This window comes from Molossus molossus, unplaced genomic scaffold (assembly GCF_014108415.1).
Source record: "Molossus molossus isolate mMolMol1 unplaced genomic scaffold, mMolMol1.p scaffold_m16_p_1, whole genome shotgun sequence".
Taxonomy (NCBI): Eukaryota; Metazoa; Chordata; class Mammalia; order Chiroptera; family Molossidae; genus Molossus; species Molossus molossus.
In genome coordinates, this window is record NW_023425344.1 from 171,595,811 (window position 1) to 171,613,660 (window position 17,850).

The 17,850-nt window shown below is 36.0% G+C and overlaps 1 protein-coding gene across 1 annotated transcript in view; it reads right to left on the reverse strand.

Moving 5' to 3' along the window:
• Nucleotides 1-9,461: 9,461 nt before the first annotated feature.
• Nucleotides 9,462-17,850, reverse strand: part of SRP54 (signal recognition particle 54) — a 46,295-nt gene continuing 37,906 nt past the window's right edge. Inside the window, exons 14-16 of the mRNA XM_036252360.1 lie at nucleotides 14,168-14,338; nucleotides 10,826-10,921; nucleotides 9,462-9,973 (exon numbers count right to left, since the gene is read on the reverse strand). Of these exons, the coding sequence (XP_036108253.1) occupies nucleotides 9,882-9,973; nucleotides 10,826-10,921; nucleotides 14,168-14,338 (359 nt within the window). The 3' untranslated portion in view covers nucleotides 9,462-9,881. The remainder of the gene's footprint in view (nucleotides 9,974-10,825; nucleotides 10,922-14,167; nucleotides 14,339-17,850) is intronic.

The window sequence follows — 17,850 nt, forward strand, 5'->3', positions numbered from 1 at the left end:
ATCCATCCGTAATCTGGATGACAGTCTAGCCAAAATAGCCTGGAAATAAGAGCCTCGAAAGTGAATTTTGCTTACACTTGTCCGAAAGACAAATTAAATAGAACTGTAGAAGAGTTAAAGGAGCTTGAAGAATAGCAAAAGGCAACAACAAGCTTCCACTTTGACAAATGTGAGGGCTAATTATCTCTTTTAGGGGTGTGTGTGTGTGTGTGTGTGTGTACCCTTCCCAGATTTTCCCATTTTACCCAGTGTTCAAACAAAGAGTCATGACTGCATTACTTAAACTAGTTGGGGGCGTTTCCAGGTAAATGATTTTTTATTGTAATTTTAGTATGAAAGTTTCATGCAAGTTTTCACAAATTGTAGAGGTCATAAATAAAATACATGATTTTGTCCAAGGCGGGTGGGGTGGGGAGTTCATTTGGTATTTTAAATTCCATTTTCATGCCAGTCAAAATTCAGCAATGGTCCCCAAAGATATGTCCTACAATATCTGCCCTTCATCATGGCACAAGCAGTCAGCAGGCAGAACACCCCTACAACCTTAAATATTTCTTTCTCTCCCGTGCAAAGTTATTTTTCCTTACTCTCTGCTTAGGATTGCTGTACACTTTGCATCCTGCTATAACCATTATAATTAAAAAAGCAAACAACCTTAAAAATAAAAGTCGGTAATCTGAAAACCATCTACATTTTAAACACTGGTTGGAAATTCATAATCTGTATTCCAGTAATAAAATCAAATTAGCTTGTTGCTGAGGTAAACAAGTTTTAGTAACATGATCTGGTGCTGTCTAGTGGCAGGGGCCAGGAGTTGAATCAATCTAAAATGGCAAAAACAAGCTCTGCAATAAATTGAAAAGAAAAATAAAGAGCCAATTGTTAAAGACTTCATGAATTGACTTACATAAACAAGATAGTTCTACACTGCATCTATTCAACATCTCGTTCCTCTTACTGGCAAGAAGGATAATAAACAATCATTATTTAAAATTTGTGGAATGCATATAAATGCATTATTTCATTTTACAAATTGGCAATTGAACATCAAATTACAATTTTCACTGTTAAAGCACAACTCATTTTCATGGCTTATAAGTACATTTCCTAGTTTAATGAAAATTTAAAATGCAAGTCATATTCCAGTAAGAAGAATATTTTTTTAACACAAATACGCAGTTGAAGAGCAGTCTATTACAAACAACTCATAGCAACAGAAAAGCATAGAAATTCTAATTGTTTTAGTTTGGGCATTTACATTTTTGTCATTATTTCCAGACTATCTTAGGTCAACTAAAAGTGGGCAACAAAGTAACATGCCAAATTTCTCATTCTTTCACTTCATAGTATAAATTCTATCACTATGACAAAAAATAAATTCAGGTATTACTATAATTTATCTACTTGAAAACATAATTGTGGTCTAAATTTATCATTTAATGATACATACAGAGGCAAAAAGGTAAACTTGGATCTATTTCTGTGGAAGGCTGGACAAACAAAGTTGAATAGAATTCAATAATCTGGACCGTCCATCAATTATTTATATATATATATATATATATATATATATATATATATATATATATATGTTAAGGTAATCCCATCCCTCAAATAGGGAGATATATTTTCATCATCAATGATGCACAAGAATAAGATGGTAAAAATTCACGTTAAGTTGATTTTAAGCATAAAGACAATGTTAACAGTAGTAGCTTCACTTACGGAGCCCAGTATGCTAGGTGCTATGATAAGGGCTTTCCTTGTATTAACTCTTTAATTTTTTGGTAGAGTTTGAGAAGGATAGGTTTTAAATCTTCTTTGAATGTTTGACAGAATTCTCTCCTGAAGCCATTTGATTCTAGATTTTTATTTCTGGGAGTTTTTTGATGGTTGTTCCAATTTCCTCACTGCTGATTGGTCTATTTAGATTTTCCAGTTCTTCCTGATTCAGTCTAGGAAGGCTATATATTTCTAGGAACTTATCCATTTCTTCCAGATTATTGAGTTGGGTGGCATATAGTCTTTCATAGTACTCTAGTATGATCCTTTGTATATCTGTAATGCCTGTGGTAACTTCTATAGGGCAGAATTTTTAAAATGACTGTTTCTAATCCAGTTAATGCCACCAGTGAACAGAATCATCTAGATCTGAACTGTGATTATGGCTTTCTAGTTTTGGATATAACTTACTTGGCTTTATTAATAATTATTGCTAGGTTTTAAGAAAGACCAAAACTTATTTACATTTAGTTAGTTAACTATGGTTCTTACTAACATAGTTTTTATTAAAGATTATTCTAATTCTTTGGTTGCTCTTTGCATTAAAATAGTAAAAGACTTGCTATATACACAAAAATCAAATTGAAATTCCTTCATATTTATTTTAAATATTTTGTTCCATTTTTACTGAATTATTTGTTTATATGTACTAGAGCTACTTGCAAAAAGACATTCATTAAATTTTATATTATGGTTTACCTTTTAGACCACATACATTCACTGACATAAGGTATTAATATTATATTAATTTTACCTACTTTAATATGCATAAGCCTTTAGTTCTAATAAATTTCCTGGTATTGTTGCCTTCTGTGTAGCAGTATTTGTTTTTTGTTTTTTGTTTTTTTTTTTATGAATTTTTATTTATTTTTTTGTTACAGACATTTTACCTTTTTACCCCATTGGCACCCCCCACCCCACCCTCCCTCCACCCTGTCCCCGGCTTAGTTGTCCATGTCCATTGGTCATGCATACATGCATATAAGTTCTGTGGTTTATCTCTTCCCACCCCCCCACCCCCCATCCCCTCTTCTGAGGGATGTTAGTCTGTGCCCTACTTCCATGTGTCTGGGTCTACTGTATTCCTCAGACTGTTATGTTCATTATATTCCGTATATAAGTGAAATCATGTGGTATTTGTCTTTTTCTGCTTGGCTTCTTTCACTTAGGATAATACTTTCCAGGTCCCTCCATGTCGTCTCAAAGGGTAAGAGATCTTTCTTTCTTACCGCTGCATAGTACTCCATTGTGTATATGTACCACAGCTTTGTTATCCATTCGTCTACTGGTGGACACTTGGGCTGCTTCCAGATCTTAGCTATTGTAAATAGTGCTGCTATGAACATGGGGGTACATATATTCTTCCTGATTGGTGTTTCAGGCTTCTTAGGGTATATTCCCAGCAGTGGGATCACTGGGTCAAATGGAAGTTCAATTTTTAATTTTTTGAGGTAGCACCATATTGTTTTCCATAGCGGCTGCACCAGTCTGCATTCCCACCAGCAGTGTATTAGAGTCCCCTTTTCTCCACACCCTCGCCAACACTTGTTGTTTGATGATTTGTTGATGGCGGCCATTCTGACAGGTGTGAGGTGATACCTCATTGTTGTTTTAATTTGCATCTCTCTGATGATTAGTGATGTTGAGCATTTCTTCATATGTCTCTTGGCCATTTGTATGTCCTGTTTGGAGAGGTGTCTATTCAGCTCCTCTGCCCATTTTTTAATTGGGTTCTTTGTCTTCCTTTTGTGGAGTTGTATGAGCACTCTATATATATTGGAAATTAACCCCTTATCTGATACATCATTGGCAATGATGTTTTCCCATACAGTGGGTTGCCTTTCCATTTTGATGATTGTATCTTTTGCTGTGCAGAAGCTTTTTAGTTTGATGTAGTCCCATGTGTTCATTTTCTCCTTTATTTAGTATTTGTTAATTACATTTCTTTTTAGCTATGTGACACCATGCTTGTATACAAGGTTAATACAATATTACTGCATATCAGAACGTAGGACTTCTCACATTATAATATACTATATTTATTTGATTTATTTTTTAAATCCTCACTGGAGGATTTCCATTTATCTTCAGATAGAGTGGGAGAGAGAGAGCGGGAGAGAGAGAAACAACAACATGAGAGAGACACATCGACTGGCTGCCTTCTGCATGACCCTGACCAGGGCTGGGGACCAAGCCGAAACCAAGGTAGGTGCCATTGACTGGAATCGAACTCTGGACTCTTTGGTCCATGGCTCAATGCCCTAACCACTGAGTCAAACCAGCCAGGGCAACTGTATTTATTTGAATAAAATAATGGTTTATATAACACACTCTAAAATCAATTTTTCTATATGATGAAAGGTGCTTAGTTTTTTCCAAAAAATCCTCCATAAAATGATAATGCATTGTGTATGTATATGTATGTGTATGTGTATCTATATCTATATACTTTATATCTTATATGTCAGCAAATATACTTCCAGAACATTGACATCACATTACGTTGTTAATTTGCCCTTTCTTATTATTATTTGTTGATAATTCATTTTTAAGTGTGTTTTTGTTTTATAATTACATATGCATTGTAAGCTTAAGAAATTATAAACCTAGACTTCCGGTCAAGATGGCGGGTAGGTAAACGCGGTATCGCGTCCTCCCACAACCACATTCAAGTTACAACTAAACTACAGGACAACCATCATTCAAAACTGCCTGAAATCAAGCTGAATGGAAGTCCTACAACTACGGAATTAAAGAAGCTGCATCGAGACTGGTAGGAGGGACGGAGGCGTGAGGGCCCTGCGAGACAGGCTGGTCCCACACCCACGTGTGGTGGATAAAAATCAGGAGGCTACCTCGGCTGGGAAGGTCCTTCCTGAGGACTGAGGGGTTCCCGTCCCACACCAGGTGCCCCGCTCAGGGTCCCAGTGCCAGGAAGAGAATCCCCATAACTTCTGGCTGGAAAAACCAACGGGAACTGAGGCTCAGGGAGGCTGATGCGGCTGGAGCCCCAGGCAGCTCCTTAAAGGGCCTGCGCACGGACTTATCGGACTCTCTCCCTCTAAGCTTGGAGGGGAGGCAGCTCGAGGGGCACCAGAGACATACAGGGAAGAACTGAGCTGTTTGGCATTGGAGCGAGGGCTGGAGAGGGGGCTTTCTCCTGGACAAACGTGCTGTCAGAGGCCTTTGTTCCTTTGGTGAGCCCTTCCCTGGGGCTGCAGACAGCCGCCATATCTGGGACTCCAGCAACCTGGCTCACACTTGTAGCCCCGCCCTGGTGACTCCCTGAGGCCCCGCCCCACCCCACCCAACTTTCAGGCCCATCCAAGCTGTTGCCACTTGCTTAACCATAGGATTGGCCTGTCTTGGATCCTGCTTCAGGTTTTTCTAAATTCTTCCAAACAAGCAGCATCTGGTCTCAGCGAGCCCCATACCTTTCTTTCGTTAAGTAATACACAGAAACAAACACAGGGAGGCAGCCAAAATGAGGAGACAAAGAAACAGGTCCCAAATGAAAGAACAGAACAAAACCCCAAGAAAAGAACTAAGTGAAATGGAGATAAGCAACCTAACAGATGCTGAGTTCAAAATATTGCTTATAAGGATGCTCAATGAACTCAGTTAGGGCCTCAAGAGCATAAAAAAGGACCAGTCAGAAATGATGGATGCACAGTTAGAAATGAAGGAGACTTTAACTGAAATAAAAAATAATTTACAAAGATTCAATAGTAGAGTACGTAAATCCAAGAAGCAAACCATTGATTTGGAATTTAAGGAAGCAAAAAATGCCCAATCAGAACAGCAAAAAAAAAAAAAGGAACCCAAAAAAATGAGGATAGTGTAAGGAACCTCTGGGACAACTTCAAGCATGCCAACATTCGCATCTTGGGGGTGCCAGAAGGAGAAGAGAGAGAACAAGAAATTGAAAACCTGTTTGAAACAATAATGGCAGAAAACTTTCCTAACTTGGTGAAGGAAAGAGACATACAGGTCCAGGAAGCACAGAGAGTCCCAAACAAGATGAACCCCAAGAGGCCCACACCAAGACACATCATCATCAAAATGCAAAAGGTTCAAGACAAAGAGAGAATCTTAAAAGCAGCAAGAGAAAGGCAGCTAGTTACCTACAAGGGAGTTCCCATAAGGCTGTCAGCTGATTTCTCAAAAGAAACTTTGCAGGCCAGAAGGGAGTGGCAAGAAATATTCAGAGTGATGGAAAGCAAGAACCTACAACCAAGATTACTCTATCCTGCAAAGCTGTCATTTAGAATCGATGGCCATATAAAGACTTTCCCAGACAAGAAAAAGTTAAAGGAGTTCATCACCACCAAACCGTTATTATATGAAATGATGAAGGGTCTTTTTGAAGAAAAAGATAAAATATATGAACAAACAAAAGGGCAATGAATACATATCTATCGACAACTGAATCTACAAACAAAATGAACAGGCAGAACGAAAACATTCTCATAGATACAGAGAACATTTTGTTGGTTGCCAGGTGGGAGGGGGGTTGGGGGAATGGGTGAAAAGGGTGAAGGGATTAAGAAGTACAAATTCATTGCTAGACTGACAAACCTCAAAGGGAAAGGGGTTTGGGGTTGGGAAGAAAGAAACCAAAGAACATATATGCATAACCAATGGACATGGACAATAGTGTGGGAAAAGGCAGGAGGGGGGCGGGAGGGGGGAGGCGGGGGTCAATGGGGGAAAAATGTGGAACATCTGTAATACATTCTACATTCAACAATAAAGATTTAAAAAACAAACAGAAAAACAAACAAAAAAAAGAAATTATAAACCTAGTTTTATGTTTGTACATATTTAAGTAACATTATAATACAATTCAGGAAGAATCCAATGTTGTGTGATATTAGATCTAGCTAATGGTCTAAATTGGGAATATAACATATAAAAAAGCTAATAAACCGGTTTTAACAATAGCAAGAAATGAAAGGAAATTGTTCAAATTATTAAAGAATTTAATTTTGGTGTAGTACTCATGCTATCAAAAATCAGAACCTGATAAAATTGTGAGAACAGAAGGATAGCTTTTATAACTAAAGATGCCTGGTTGAGGAATTAATGAAATCAGAATTTTATTTTTTAAGACTATTTTTTTCTTTATTGATTTTGAGAGAAGAGAGGGAGAGATAGAAACATCGATGAGAGAACATCTATTGACCACTCCTGCATGCCCCCATCCTCCACTGGGGATTGGGCCCACAACCTGGGCATGTGCCCTGATCGGAAATCGAACCGAAAACCTCTTGGTGCATGGGTTGATGCTCAACCACTGAACCACACTGACCAGGCTGAAATCAGATTTTTAGAGCTTCTCCAATTCTTTCACTTTACAGATGAGGAAAGAGAAACAAGCTGAACAAGGTGTTCTAACCTTTGGTTGTCCTTTGCAATTGTTCTTTTTGCTTCTAAAAAATATAATTTGCCCAGCTGGAGTGGCTCAGTGGATTTAGCATTATCACATGCACCAAGAGGTCACCAGTTCAATTTCTGGTCAGGGCACATGCCCAGGTTGTGGGCTCAATATTCAGTACAGGGCATGCTGGAGGCAGCCAATCAATGTTTCTGTCTCACTTAGATGTTTCTATCTCTGTCCCTCTCTCTAAAAAAGCAATAAAAATATATTTAAAATGTGTGTGTGTATATCTCTATCTCTCTCTCTCTATATATATAATATATATTATATATATTTAATTTGTATCAGACACAAAAATACACCACATGAAGCCATAAAGGTTGGCCAAGTGTCTCAATCCTTTTCTGGTCGAAAATGCAAAAGTGGTGCCTCAAAGATAGATATCACAAAAAATGCATGCCCAGAAAAGTCAGTATGCTTCAGTTTAATTAGAAACTAAGTTGGAAAACAAAATTTTCTGTTGTCAAATTTCTATAGCTGGATCTTGCGATGACATTTCTGCAGAATCAGGATACATCATTTTCACAGGGTATACAATGTTCTATAGAATTCTAGTTTTTAGCTGGGGAAAATAATTTCATGGTATATAAAATCCTACCCAAGTAAACAAAAAAATCAGTTGCATTCTTTATGCAATTATTTTTTAAAAATACTTTGAGTTAGAAGACAAAATATTCGAGTCGTAAAAAATTAATACTATAAAAACTAGCTATTTCTTTCACTCTCTACTACTACAAATCCTTTTATCCTAGTTCAAAATACACTGCTACACCATATCTATTATCTTCATGATGTCAATAATAAATAGGCATAATAATTATTCTAGTAGTTTAAAATAATTCCATAACTTATTTAAAAGCCACTGTTGTAGCCCTGGCTGGGTGGCTTAGTTAGTTGGAGTGTCATCCGTACACCAAAAAGGATGTAGGTTCAATTCCCAGTCAGGTTACATACCTAGGTTTTGGGTCTGATACCCGACTGGGGCACATAACTGATCAATGTTTCTCTCTCACATCAATGTTTATTTCTCTCTCTCTCCCTCCCTCTAAATTCAATAAAAACATATCTTTGGGTGAGGATTAAAAAAATAAAAAGTCATGTTCTAAATGAACTGTGCAGCAATCCAAAGTAACCGACATCAACCTTGTTATGGTCTCATTATTTTTAATATATAACAGTGACAACCTGATATTTGCAATTATTTTTATATTAGGAGGTTATGCATTAGCTATTGTCTTATATAAAAGTATATCATTTCCTTTTTTTAAAAAAATATGTTTTGATTTATTTTTTTAGGAAGAGATAGAAATATTGATGTGAGAGAGAAACATCAACAGCTGCCTCCTGCACACCCCCTGCTGGGGATCAAGCCCACAACCAGGGCATGTGCTCTGACCAGGAATAGAATTGGAACCTCTCAGTCCATGGGAAGACGCTCAATACTCTGAGCCACACTGCCCAGGCTAAAAGTATATTAATTTCTTCAAGAATATTTTTGGTATGTAAGAAACAACCGAATTGGCTTTTGAGGTAAAAAAAAAATTGAAGTTATATACAAAACATTATATTGTAAATTGTAACCAAATTCACAATTTAAATTTACTTTTGTTACAGCTGTTTCTCCTTTTTCTCCCATTGACACCCTCCTCCCCATCCCCAGCTTTGTTGTCTATATCCATCGGTTATGCATACATGCATGTAAGTTCTGTGGTTTCTCTCTCCCCCCACCCCGGCCCCTCGTCTGAGGATTGTCAGTCTGTACACTACTTCTATGACTCTGGGTCTGTTTTGTTTATCAGTTTGTTTAGTTCATTATATTCCAGAAATAAGTGAGATCATGTGATATTTGTATTTCTCTGCTTGGCTTGTTTCACTTAGGATAATACTTTCCAAGTCCCTCCATGTCGTCTCAAAGGATGAGAGATCTTTCTTACAGCTGCATAGTACTCCACTGTGTGTATGTACCACAGCTTTTTTATCCACTCATCTACTGATGGACACTTGGACTGTTTCCAAACACAATTTAAATTTAAATGGCAGTGCTAAGATTATCTATGGCAAAATCAATTATACTAAGTTAAACAAAAATTCCTATATTAATGGTTATGTTACTCTACCATATTTCCCATTAAAGGAATACCTCTAGGGATAGCTTTAAATGACATAGAGCTATTGGTTTTTCTGTCTGCCTAATGTGATGCACTAATAATTTTAAACCATAAAGAAAGTCAACAAACTCTTAACTTATAACAACTTTGAAGTTTATTTTAAACACTTTTATTGAGAAATCATGTAACTACTGACTAGGACTGTTTACAAATGCAATGCTTGGCCTTTGAAACAATTAAAAACTTAAGTACTAAAATTTTACATCATGATTTGTTTAACCTAAGTGTTATGATGGTAAAAACTGACAGAAGAAAATCTAAAGCAAAAATATGATTTCCACAAAAACCATATATTCCTCCCTGATATCAAAAGGAAGGAGCAAAGAAGGAAGAAAGGAAAAAGAAAAGGCGGGGGGAAACAATGAGAAGATAAAGAAAAAGGGCAAGACAGGCAAGAAAAATACTTTTTTCCCCATTTGCAAAAAGAGGAAACTCTGAGGTCTCAGCAAATAATGTAATCAACTGAGTCAGTTTATATTAAGGCATCTTCTTTACATATTATTGAATCCCATCATGCCTTTCATATTGCCAGCAGCACCCTGTTGAAATTGCCTCATCATTGACTGAAGTCCTGCCATACCACCTAGAGAGAAAGTAAAATCAGATAATTATTAAGTAGAACTTGAAACATTTGTTACTTTTGCCTAATAAGTACTTTAACTTCTAAAAAATATACTGGGTTCTGACTGTTATTTGGTCATCAGCCTTAAAGAACATACCAATTCATAATTTATATATTCATCAGTACCCTCATCTATAAAAGAGAATGAAGAACCTACCTCATCAAGTTGTTAGAAATAAATGAGATAATACCTGAAAAGACTTTAGAACTGTGTCTGTCGCACAGTAAAGAGTCAATAAATTTAAACAATTTATTTTCTGGGAAGTCCCAAAGAGTCTTATTGTAAATAATAATCAATTTAGGAGGGCAGGGAGTTATTTCATAAGACTCACAGAAATAATTAACCATTTACTGAACATCTACCATATGCCCAGAACTGTACGAAATGCTTTCATATATATTAGATTTAATTGTCACAATTTTCTGATGAGATATCTGTGATTTTCAAGAAGGGGAAAGTGAGGTTCTGAAAGTTTACAGAACTTTTCATAGGTTACGCAGTAAAAGTGGAATTAAGTTTTAAAATCCTTATATAATTTCAAAGAGTCATCACTGAAAATATCCAGATTCTAAACTAGGGCAAAAGGTTACCAGAATAAGCATTAACAAAAGATGACTAAGTAGCTTGCTTAAAAATCACACAGATGGCAGTAGAGAAGTGAATAAAACTTCAGCTTATATAGCACTATTACAATCATTCAACTTAGAACTCATGACCAATCTGTTGAACAGATTTTCATAATATTGCAACAAGGCTTATTAACACTTAACCCTTATAAACTCTGTATTAGCAACTGACAACTCTGTATTTACCCATGTGATGAAGAACTCTTGGATCCATCATTTTGGCCATTTGTTGATTCAATTTTGCCATCTGTGATTGGCTTACATTCTTAGACATGTCTCCACCTGAAAATAAAAAAAGTTTTGAGTCAATATAGAATGTAACACAATCAGAGTATCATACAAAGTTTAATAAAACGAGTACATAAAAGAAAAAAACATCACCTATAATCTTATCACTCTAACACAACTATTTCTATTTGCACATATATTCCTTTCTAATCTTTATCTCAATTATATACATACATATACATATATATATATATACACACATATATGTATATATTTATCCTCACCCAAGGACATTTTTCCATTTTTTGTTCAGATAGAGTGGGAGATAGAGAGAGGAAGAGCTAGAGAGAAACATCGTTGTGAAAGGGACACACTGAGTGGCTGTCACCCACATGACCAACCAGGGCCGGGGACAAACTGCAACCCAGGTTCGCACCCTTAGCGGGAACCGAACCCGGGTCTCCCTGGACCGCAGGCTGACGCTCTAACCGCTGAACAAAACTGGCCAGGGCTACATACATACTTTTGAGAAAGTATAAGTGAAATTCTATATTAAAGAACATTTAAGGGACTTTCTTCAGGGCTAAGGTTTTTCTCAATACTTTCAGTTATACCTGTGAGTGAGCCACTATAAGTAAAACTTTTTCCAGTGGCTATTAATGTAAACTATAACAACAATTTTTAAGAGTAATATGGGAGCATGCTGAACAAAATAATGTTTATAGATATGGATTAATTGGGAAAAAGACTGGACGCTAGTAAATAAATATGAAAGAATGAGTCTGAGAGAAACTGAAAATATGTATATATCTAAGAAACTATTAAAAATAACAAAAAGCTTCAGAGAATAGGAGCGCAAATATCCAACTCCATTTTTCAATGAATTTCTACACACTTAGTCAACGCACACAGTAAAAAAGCTAATGCAAGAAACGCACTCTGGGGCAGAATAGATAAGAGCTTTCCTTTAGAGAATAGCTGCTGTGTTTAAAGAGACAGAAAGCAAAAGAGATCAATGCAACAGCAATGAATAAATAAAACTGCTTCAGCAAATGTATTTATTTCCAAGGAACACTGACTCTGGTACTTCTTAGGAGCATTTAGGAAAATGAAAACCAAATTCTCCGATTCTCTGATCAAAGCTAGCTAGTCTAAATCAATTATATGAACTAAAAACTATGAATAAAAGATATTTTTTAGAAGGCATAATAAAATCTGTGAAAAATAATTAAATCTGTGTAAGATGTGAATTCTCTGTTCATTGGTGATTTGTAACTTACAAAAAATGTTAAGAGCTTGGTGTGACAAGGATGTGCCCCATATCCAATGCCCATTTCATCTTGATTGTGCCTTTATTGAGTATCAATGCTTAGATAAGATCTGATTGATGGATCTGCAGTAGTTCTATCAAGAGCAGTCAGGGTCATTTGGGAAAAATGTTAAACTGAGACATTTATTAATCACTATCTGAAATAGCATGTGATGTTAGGAATTATAACCAATTTTAAACATATCTGTTTAACTTTTTCCCCTTGGCACAAAAGAGAGAGTAGGATATAGTAAGCAAGGAAAATAAAAAAAAAATGTCAAAGAAAAAGGTGATAAGAACTTCTATAAATACTCATTTTTAAGAAAGCTATTCAGTGGTACTACTCATCTTTGGAGTGTATCTAATTAATATTTTTTGAAATAATAAACTCACTTTAATAGTGTTTATAATATAGAAAAAAAATGAGCCCTGGCCCGTTTGGCTCAGCGGTTGGAGCGTCGGCCTGCGGTACAGAGAGACCCGGGTTCGGTTCCCACTAAGGGCACGTACCTCGGTTGCAGTTTGTCCCCGGCCCTGGTTGGTCGTGTGGGTGGCAGCCACTCGATGTGTCCCTTCACATCGATGTTTCTCTCTCTCTCTCTTCCTCTCTCTCCCTCCCGCTCTATCTGAACAAAAAATGGAAAAATGTCTGTCCTCGGGTGAGGATAAAAAAAATATATATATAGAAAAAAAATGAGAGGGCTTGGACAGTTGGTTAACTCTTTGGAATAACAAACATGTTTTTTAGGTTACACAATACAGAGCAAAATAAATTTCAGATGAGACAAAAAAACCTAAAATTTAAATAAAACCAAAATGAGCAGAAGAAAATATAGCTGACCACTGTTGTATCAATTTGGGAATACATCAATATTTTATGAGCATAAAAGAAAATGATAAATAGCCTTGGCTACATTAAAAATGTAAACTACAGCCTGGCCAATGTGGCTCAGTGGATTGAGTGTTGTCCCATGGACTGAGAGGTCCCAGTTCAATTCCCAGTCAGGGCACAAGCCTGGGTTTCGGGCTTGATCCCCAGTGGGGGGTGTGCAGGAGGCAGCCGATTCATGTTTCTCTCTCACATTGATGTTTCTATCTCTCTCTAAAAAGTCAATTAAAAAAATATATATATATAAATGAAAACTGTTCATTAAAAATATAAATAAAAATAAAAGACAAGTGAAAAACTGGGAAAAATATTTGCAGAAATAAACCAAGGATTTTTAAAAGTTATGATAAAGCAATAAAAACAAAAAAAGAAATAAACAGGGAACCAAGAGGTGATTCACAAAGGAAATTTAAACTAGTAAATGCACAGACATGTTAAGCTTGATAAGTAATCTAAAAAACATTATTGAAAAACATCTGACCACTAGATTGGAAATATTAAATTATTACAAAATTTATTCAGCATCTACTCTGTTACTGATCAAACAAAAATCCCTGGCCTCCTGGAAGATGGCACAGAAACTGATGCAAGACCTGATACTGATAGAGAAGGAGAGGACTCAGACTGAATATCCAACACAGACACATTGCATTAATCAAAGATATATGCTGAGCTGGCATTCAGTGGTTAACAGTTATATTTGAAAGCGTATTTGACAACATGAAAAATAGTCAAAATGTGTCAGAAGAAAACACAAATTATATCAAATATTATTTGTGATAGGGCCCATGGGATTCTCCAGGGAGTAAAGGTAATGGGTATTTCAAAATTTGTTATGACATTCTCTGTATTTTCTTTAATATAAATTACATCTTCAAAAAATAAAGTCATAAGTTTTTAAAAAAAAATATTAGTGTTTATTACCTTGAACATAAAAAGAGACAAATCAGAGATCACATTACAAATCCTAGAAGTACTTAAATAAAACATGAAATTCAGCAATATATTTTCTAATACTGGCAGTATTCTTGGTTTTAATTTTTAGTTTCTCAACTTACTTTCCTTTCAGTGTGTTAACTAATGATGAACTTATTTTTCTTACCTTTGAAAAGTCCTTTGATACCTCCCATCTTTTTTACCATCTGTGCAAATTTGGTATATTGTGTCAAAAGTTCTTGAACATCTCTTGTTGATACACCTGATCCTCTTGCTACTCTTTGGATTCTTCCTGGTTGCTTACTAAAAACCTTGGCACCATCAGTACTGTCAAGTTCTGCAGGCAAGAGTCAATTATTTTCACTTACATACAATTAACATTTATTATCAAAGCAGTTATATGCAAATATCTTACACACATAAAAACAAATATAATGGTCAAACCACCACCAGATTTAACAAATGTTATGACCTGCCCTGTTTGCTTGATTTTTAAAAGTTAAACATGGAATATATTAAAGAATATTTATAATATTCATAAGCCATTAAAAAACCCCCCAAGCCTATGTATTTATCCTGCAGTTTAAGTAAAACAGAACATTCTGAAGACCTCTGAAACCCATGTCCACCCCAACCATATTTCATATCTAACAGCTCCTCAGAGCATATAACAAAACTAAAAGGTATATTTCAACAAAGAAAAAAGTGCTCAACTTAGCTCTAAATACTATTAACCTTTAAATCTCAAGTTTAGGCATATAAGCAAGCAGAAGTAGGTAGTACTACCCATAGTCAACAGAATAATTGTTATATTTCCTATAATTAATACTAGTATTTAATCCTTCCTGTAACATAAAGAAGGAGTTAATTCGCTTCAGTGTTTTGAGAACTCTTAGAATATAAGAGGAATTTCTTCTGGTGTTAGTTGTATACAATCTCAGAAATGAGATAGCCTTTAGTCAAAATTTCTATTATGTCTGCATTCTCTCTACAATATCCCCCAATAAGTGGTCATCTAGCCTCGGTCTTAATATCCCCAGGAGAGATGACCCACTATCTAACATAAGGCAATCTAAACCATTCTATTATATCTGTAATTATGGGAAATCTTTTCACATATTAAAATGAAATATGTTTGTCTGGTACTTCTTCCCATTTGCATAAATGGCTCCTTGTCAGGCACAAAGAATAATGCTTTCAAATACTGAAAGCCTTATGTGACCTGTGAATTTTCTCTAGATGACAAATACCCAACTTTTTTGACTGTTTCTCTTTTTTTTTTAAAATCCTCACCTGAGGATTTTTTTTTTCCATTTGTTTTCAGGGACGGAGGGAGAGAGATATTGATGTGAGAGAGACACATCAACAGGTTGCCTCCTGCACAACCCTGACCAGAGCTGAAGACTGAACCACAACTGAGGTACATGCCCTTGACTAGAATCAAACCCACGACTCTGGTCCGTGGGCCGATGCTCTAACTGGCCAGGGCTTGACTGTTCCTCTTAAAACATGGGTTAGAACCCCATTTATCATCCTGATTTCCTAAATACAACTTCTAATTTATCTATGCCTTTTAAGCATACTGTCCAGAAGTAAACTGAAATCCAGGTGAATTTTGATTACTAATACAATACAAATAAAGATCAAATTGTCTCGCCCTGGCCAGTTTGGCTCAGCGGTTAGAGCGTCGGCCTGCGGCCGGAGAGACCCGGGTTCGGTTCCCGCTAAGGGCACGTACTTCGGTTGCAGTTTGTCCCCGGCCCTGGTTGGTCGTGCGGGTGGCAGCCACTCGATGTGTCCCTTCACGTCAATGTTTCTCTCTCTCTCCCTCCCACTCTATCTGTACAAAAAATGGAAAAATATCCTCGGGTGAGGATAAAAAAAAAAAAATAATAAGTCAAATTGTCTCATAAATAAGATTCGAGTCCATTAAAATCTCTAAATCCATTTCATAAATGCAGCTTTTAAGTCACATCTTCCCTATAAAATATTTAGGAAATGTGTATCATAGTTCTTCTAAGAGCTCAAATAGAGGGAGAGAAGAAAGATAAGCTAGTACCAGCACATCATGATAAACAATATGATAGAGTTAAGCAACAGCAGAAGGAGACATAATTTAAAGGAAGAAAGTTAGGAAAGGCTCCATGTGGTGGCTTCTCTTTAACTGAGTAGCCTTGAAGGACAAGTATGAGGTAAGTACAGAAGAGAAAGGAGCAAAAGACATTCTAGGAAGTAGAACATGGGTAAGAGCTGAGAGATTTAAGAAGTTGCAAAAGTAGGTAAGGGCAAGTTTATAACAGAACTTGTATGCCAAGCTTAGGAGTCTGGAATTCACCATGAAGAAAATAAAGAACAATTGAAAGATTCTGACCCTAGAACTATTATGTTTAGAAAGACCATCCTTGTGGGATTGAGGAAGAAAGACTAAAAAAAGAAATGAAAAAAGAGAAAGGGAAATGTTAGAAGGCTAAAGTAAGAGATGATGAGTGTATGAACTAATAGGGGATGCAGAAGCAAAAAGAATGGGGAATATATGAGAAATATTTAGGAAGTAGAATTCACTAAAATCAAAGGTGATATTAAGGTTTCTATATTCCACTTGAAGTTGTAAAACATTGATACAAGTAGCTGTGGTAAGTTAAATATTATTAATACCTAGAACAACCACTAGAAAACTATTCAGAGATGTACTAAAAAATACCATAGGTACATTAAAACAATGTTCAAGTAAACCACGGGCAAGTAGAAAAGAGAAAACAGAAGAACAAAATCAGAGGGAACAAACAAAAATAAAATAGCAGAACTAAATCCTGAATATGAATAATGTATCAGTTAAAAGAGATCATCAGAATGTATTAAACACATTGCGTACTGCTCAGGAGTTTTCTCGTGTTTCGCGCGCCACCTGTTAAGAACCGCTCACGAGTTAACTCGGGTTCGTACTTGCATTAGGTATTTCAGTTTTTGAAACTCAGGGTAATATAGGATTATTGTATTTGTGACTCTTTGCCCTGAGGGTCGAAGTTTGAAAAACAGCACACCATTCTATATTCTTGAAGTAGCTAGGGAATGGATGTCTGCTGATTCAAATGAGTGCAGCTCAGAACCTAATGTGCAGTTTGCCCCAAAATGTGCAGAAGCAAAAAGAATGGGGAATATATGTCTTAGAGATTTCTATGTGGTACGCAATGTGTTAAAAGAAAAACCAACAAATTACATGGTGTTGACATGAAACTCACTTCAAATATGATATAGGCAGGTTAAAAGAAAAGGATGGAAAAAGATACACAATGCTAAAAACTAATTAAAAGAAAGTTGAAGTGATTGCATTAATATCAAAGTAGATCAGGAAGAAAGGAGGACATTACATACATAATGATAAAAGGATCAATTCACCAAGAACACATAACATTCTAAATGTGTATGTACCCAACAAAAGAGCTTCAGAATACATAAAGCAAAACTGACAGCTAAAAAGAAAAAAGTTAGACACTTTAATACCTCTAGCTCTACAATCAATAAAACCACTAGACAGAAAATCAGCAAGGATATAAATCTAAGTTGACCCCGGTTTCTAGCTTGAGTGACTAAGTAGATATATAGAAGTGTCACTACATTTTGTATCTAAAATAATGCAGAAAACTTTCAAACATGAAAACAGAGATGTCTGTCCATTGTTTAGTGAGCACCGAGAGAGAAGGTGATCCAGAATGTAGATTCTTGAGCCAGAATAATTGAGTTTGAAGCCCAGCCTCTCCACTCTCCTCCAGCTAGTGATCTTGAGGACATTACCCAAATTCCCTGTATCTGTTTCCTAATGTGTAAAAGCTATATAACAATAAATTTTGA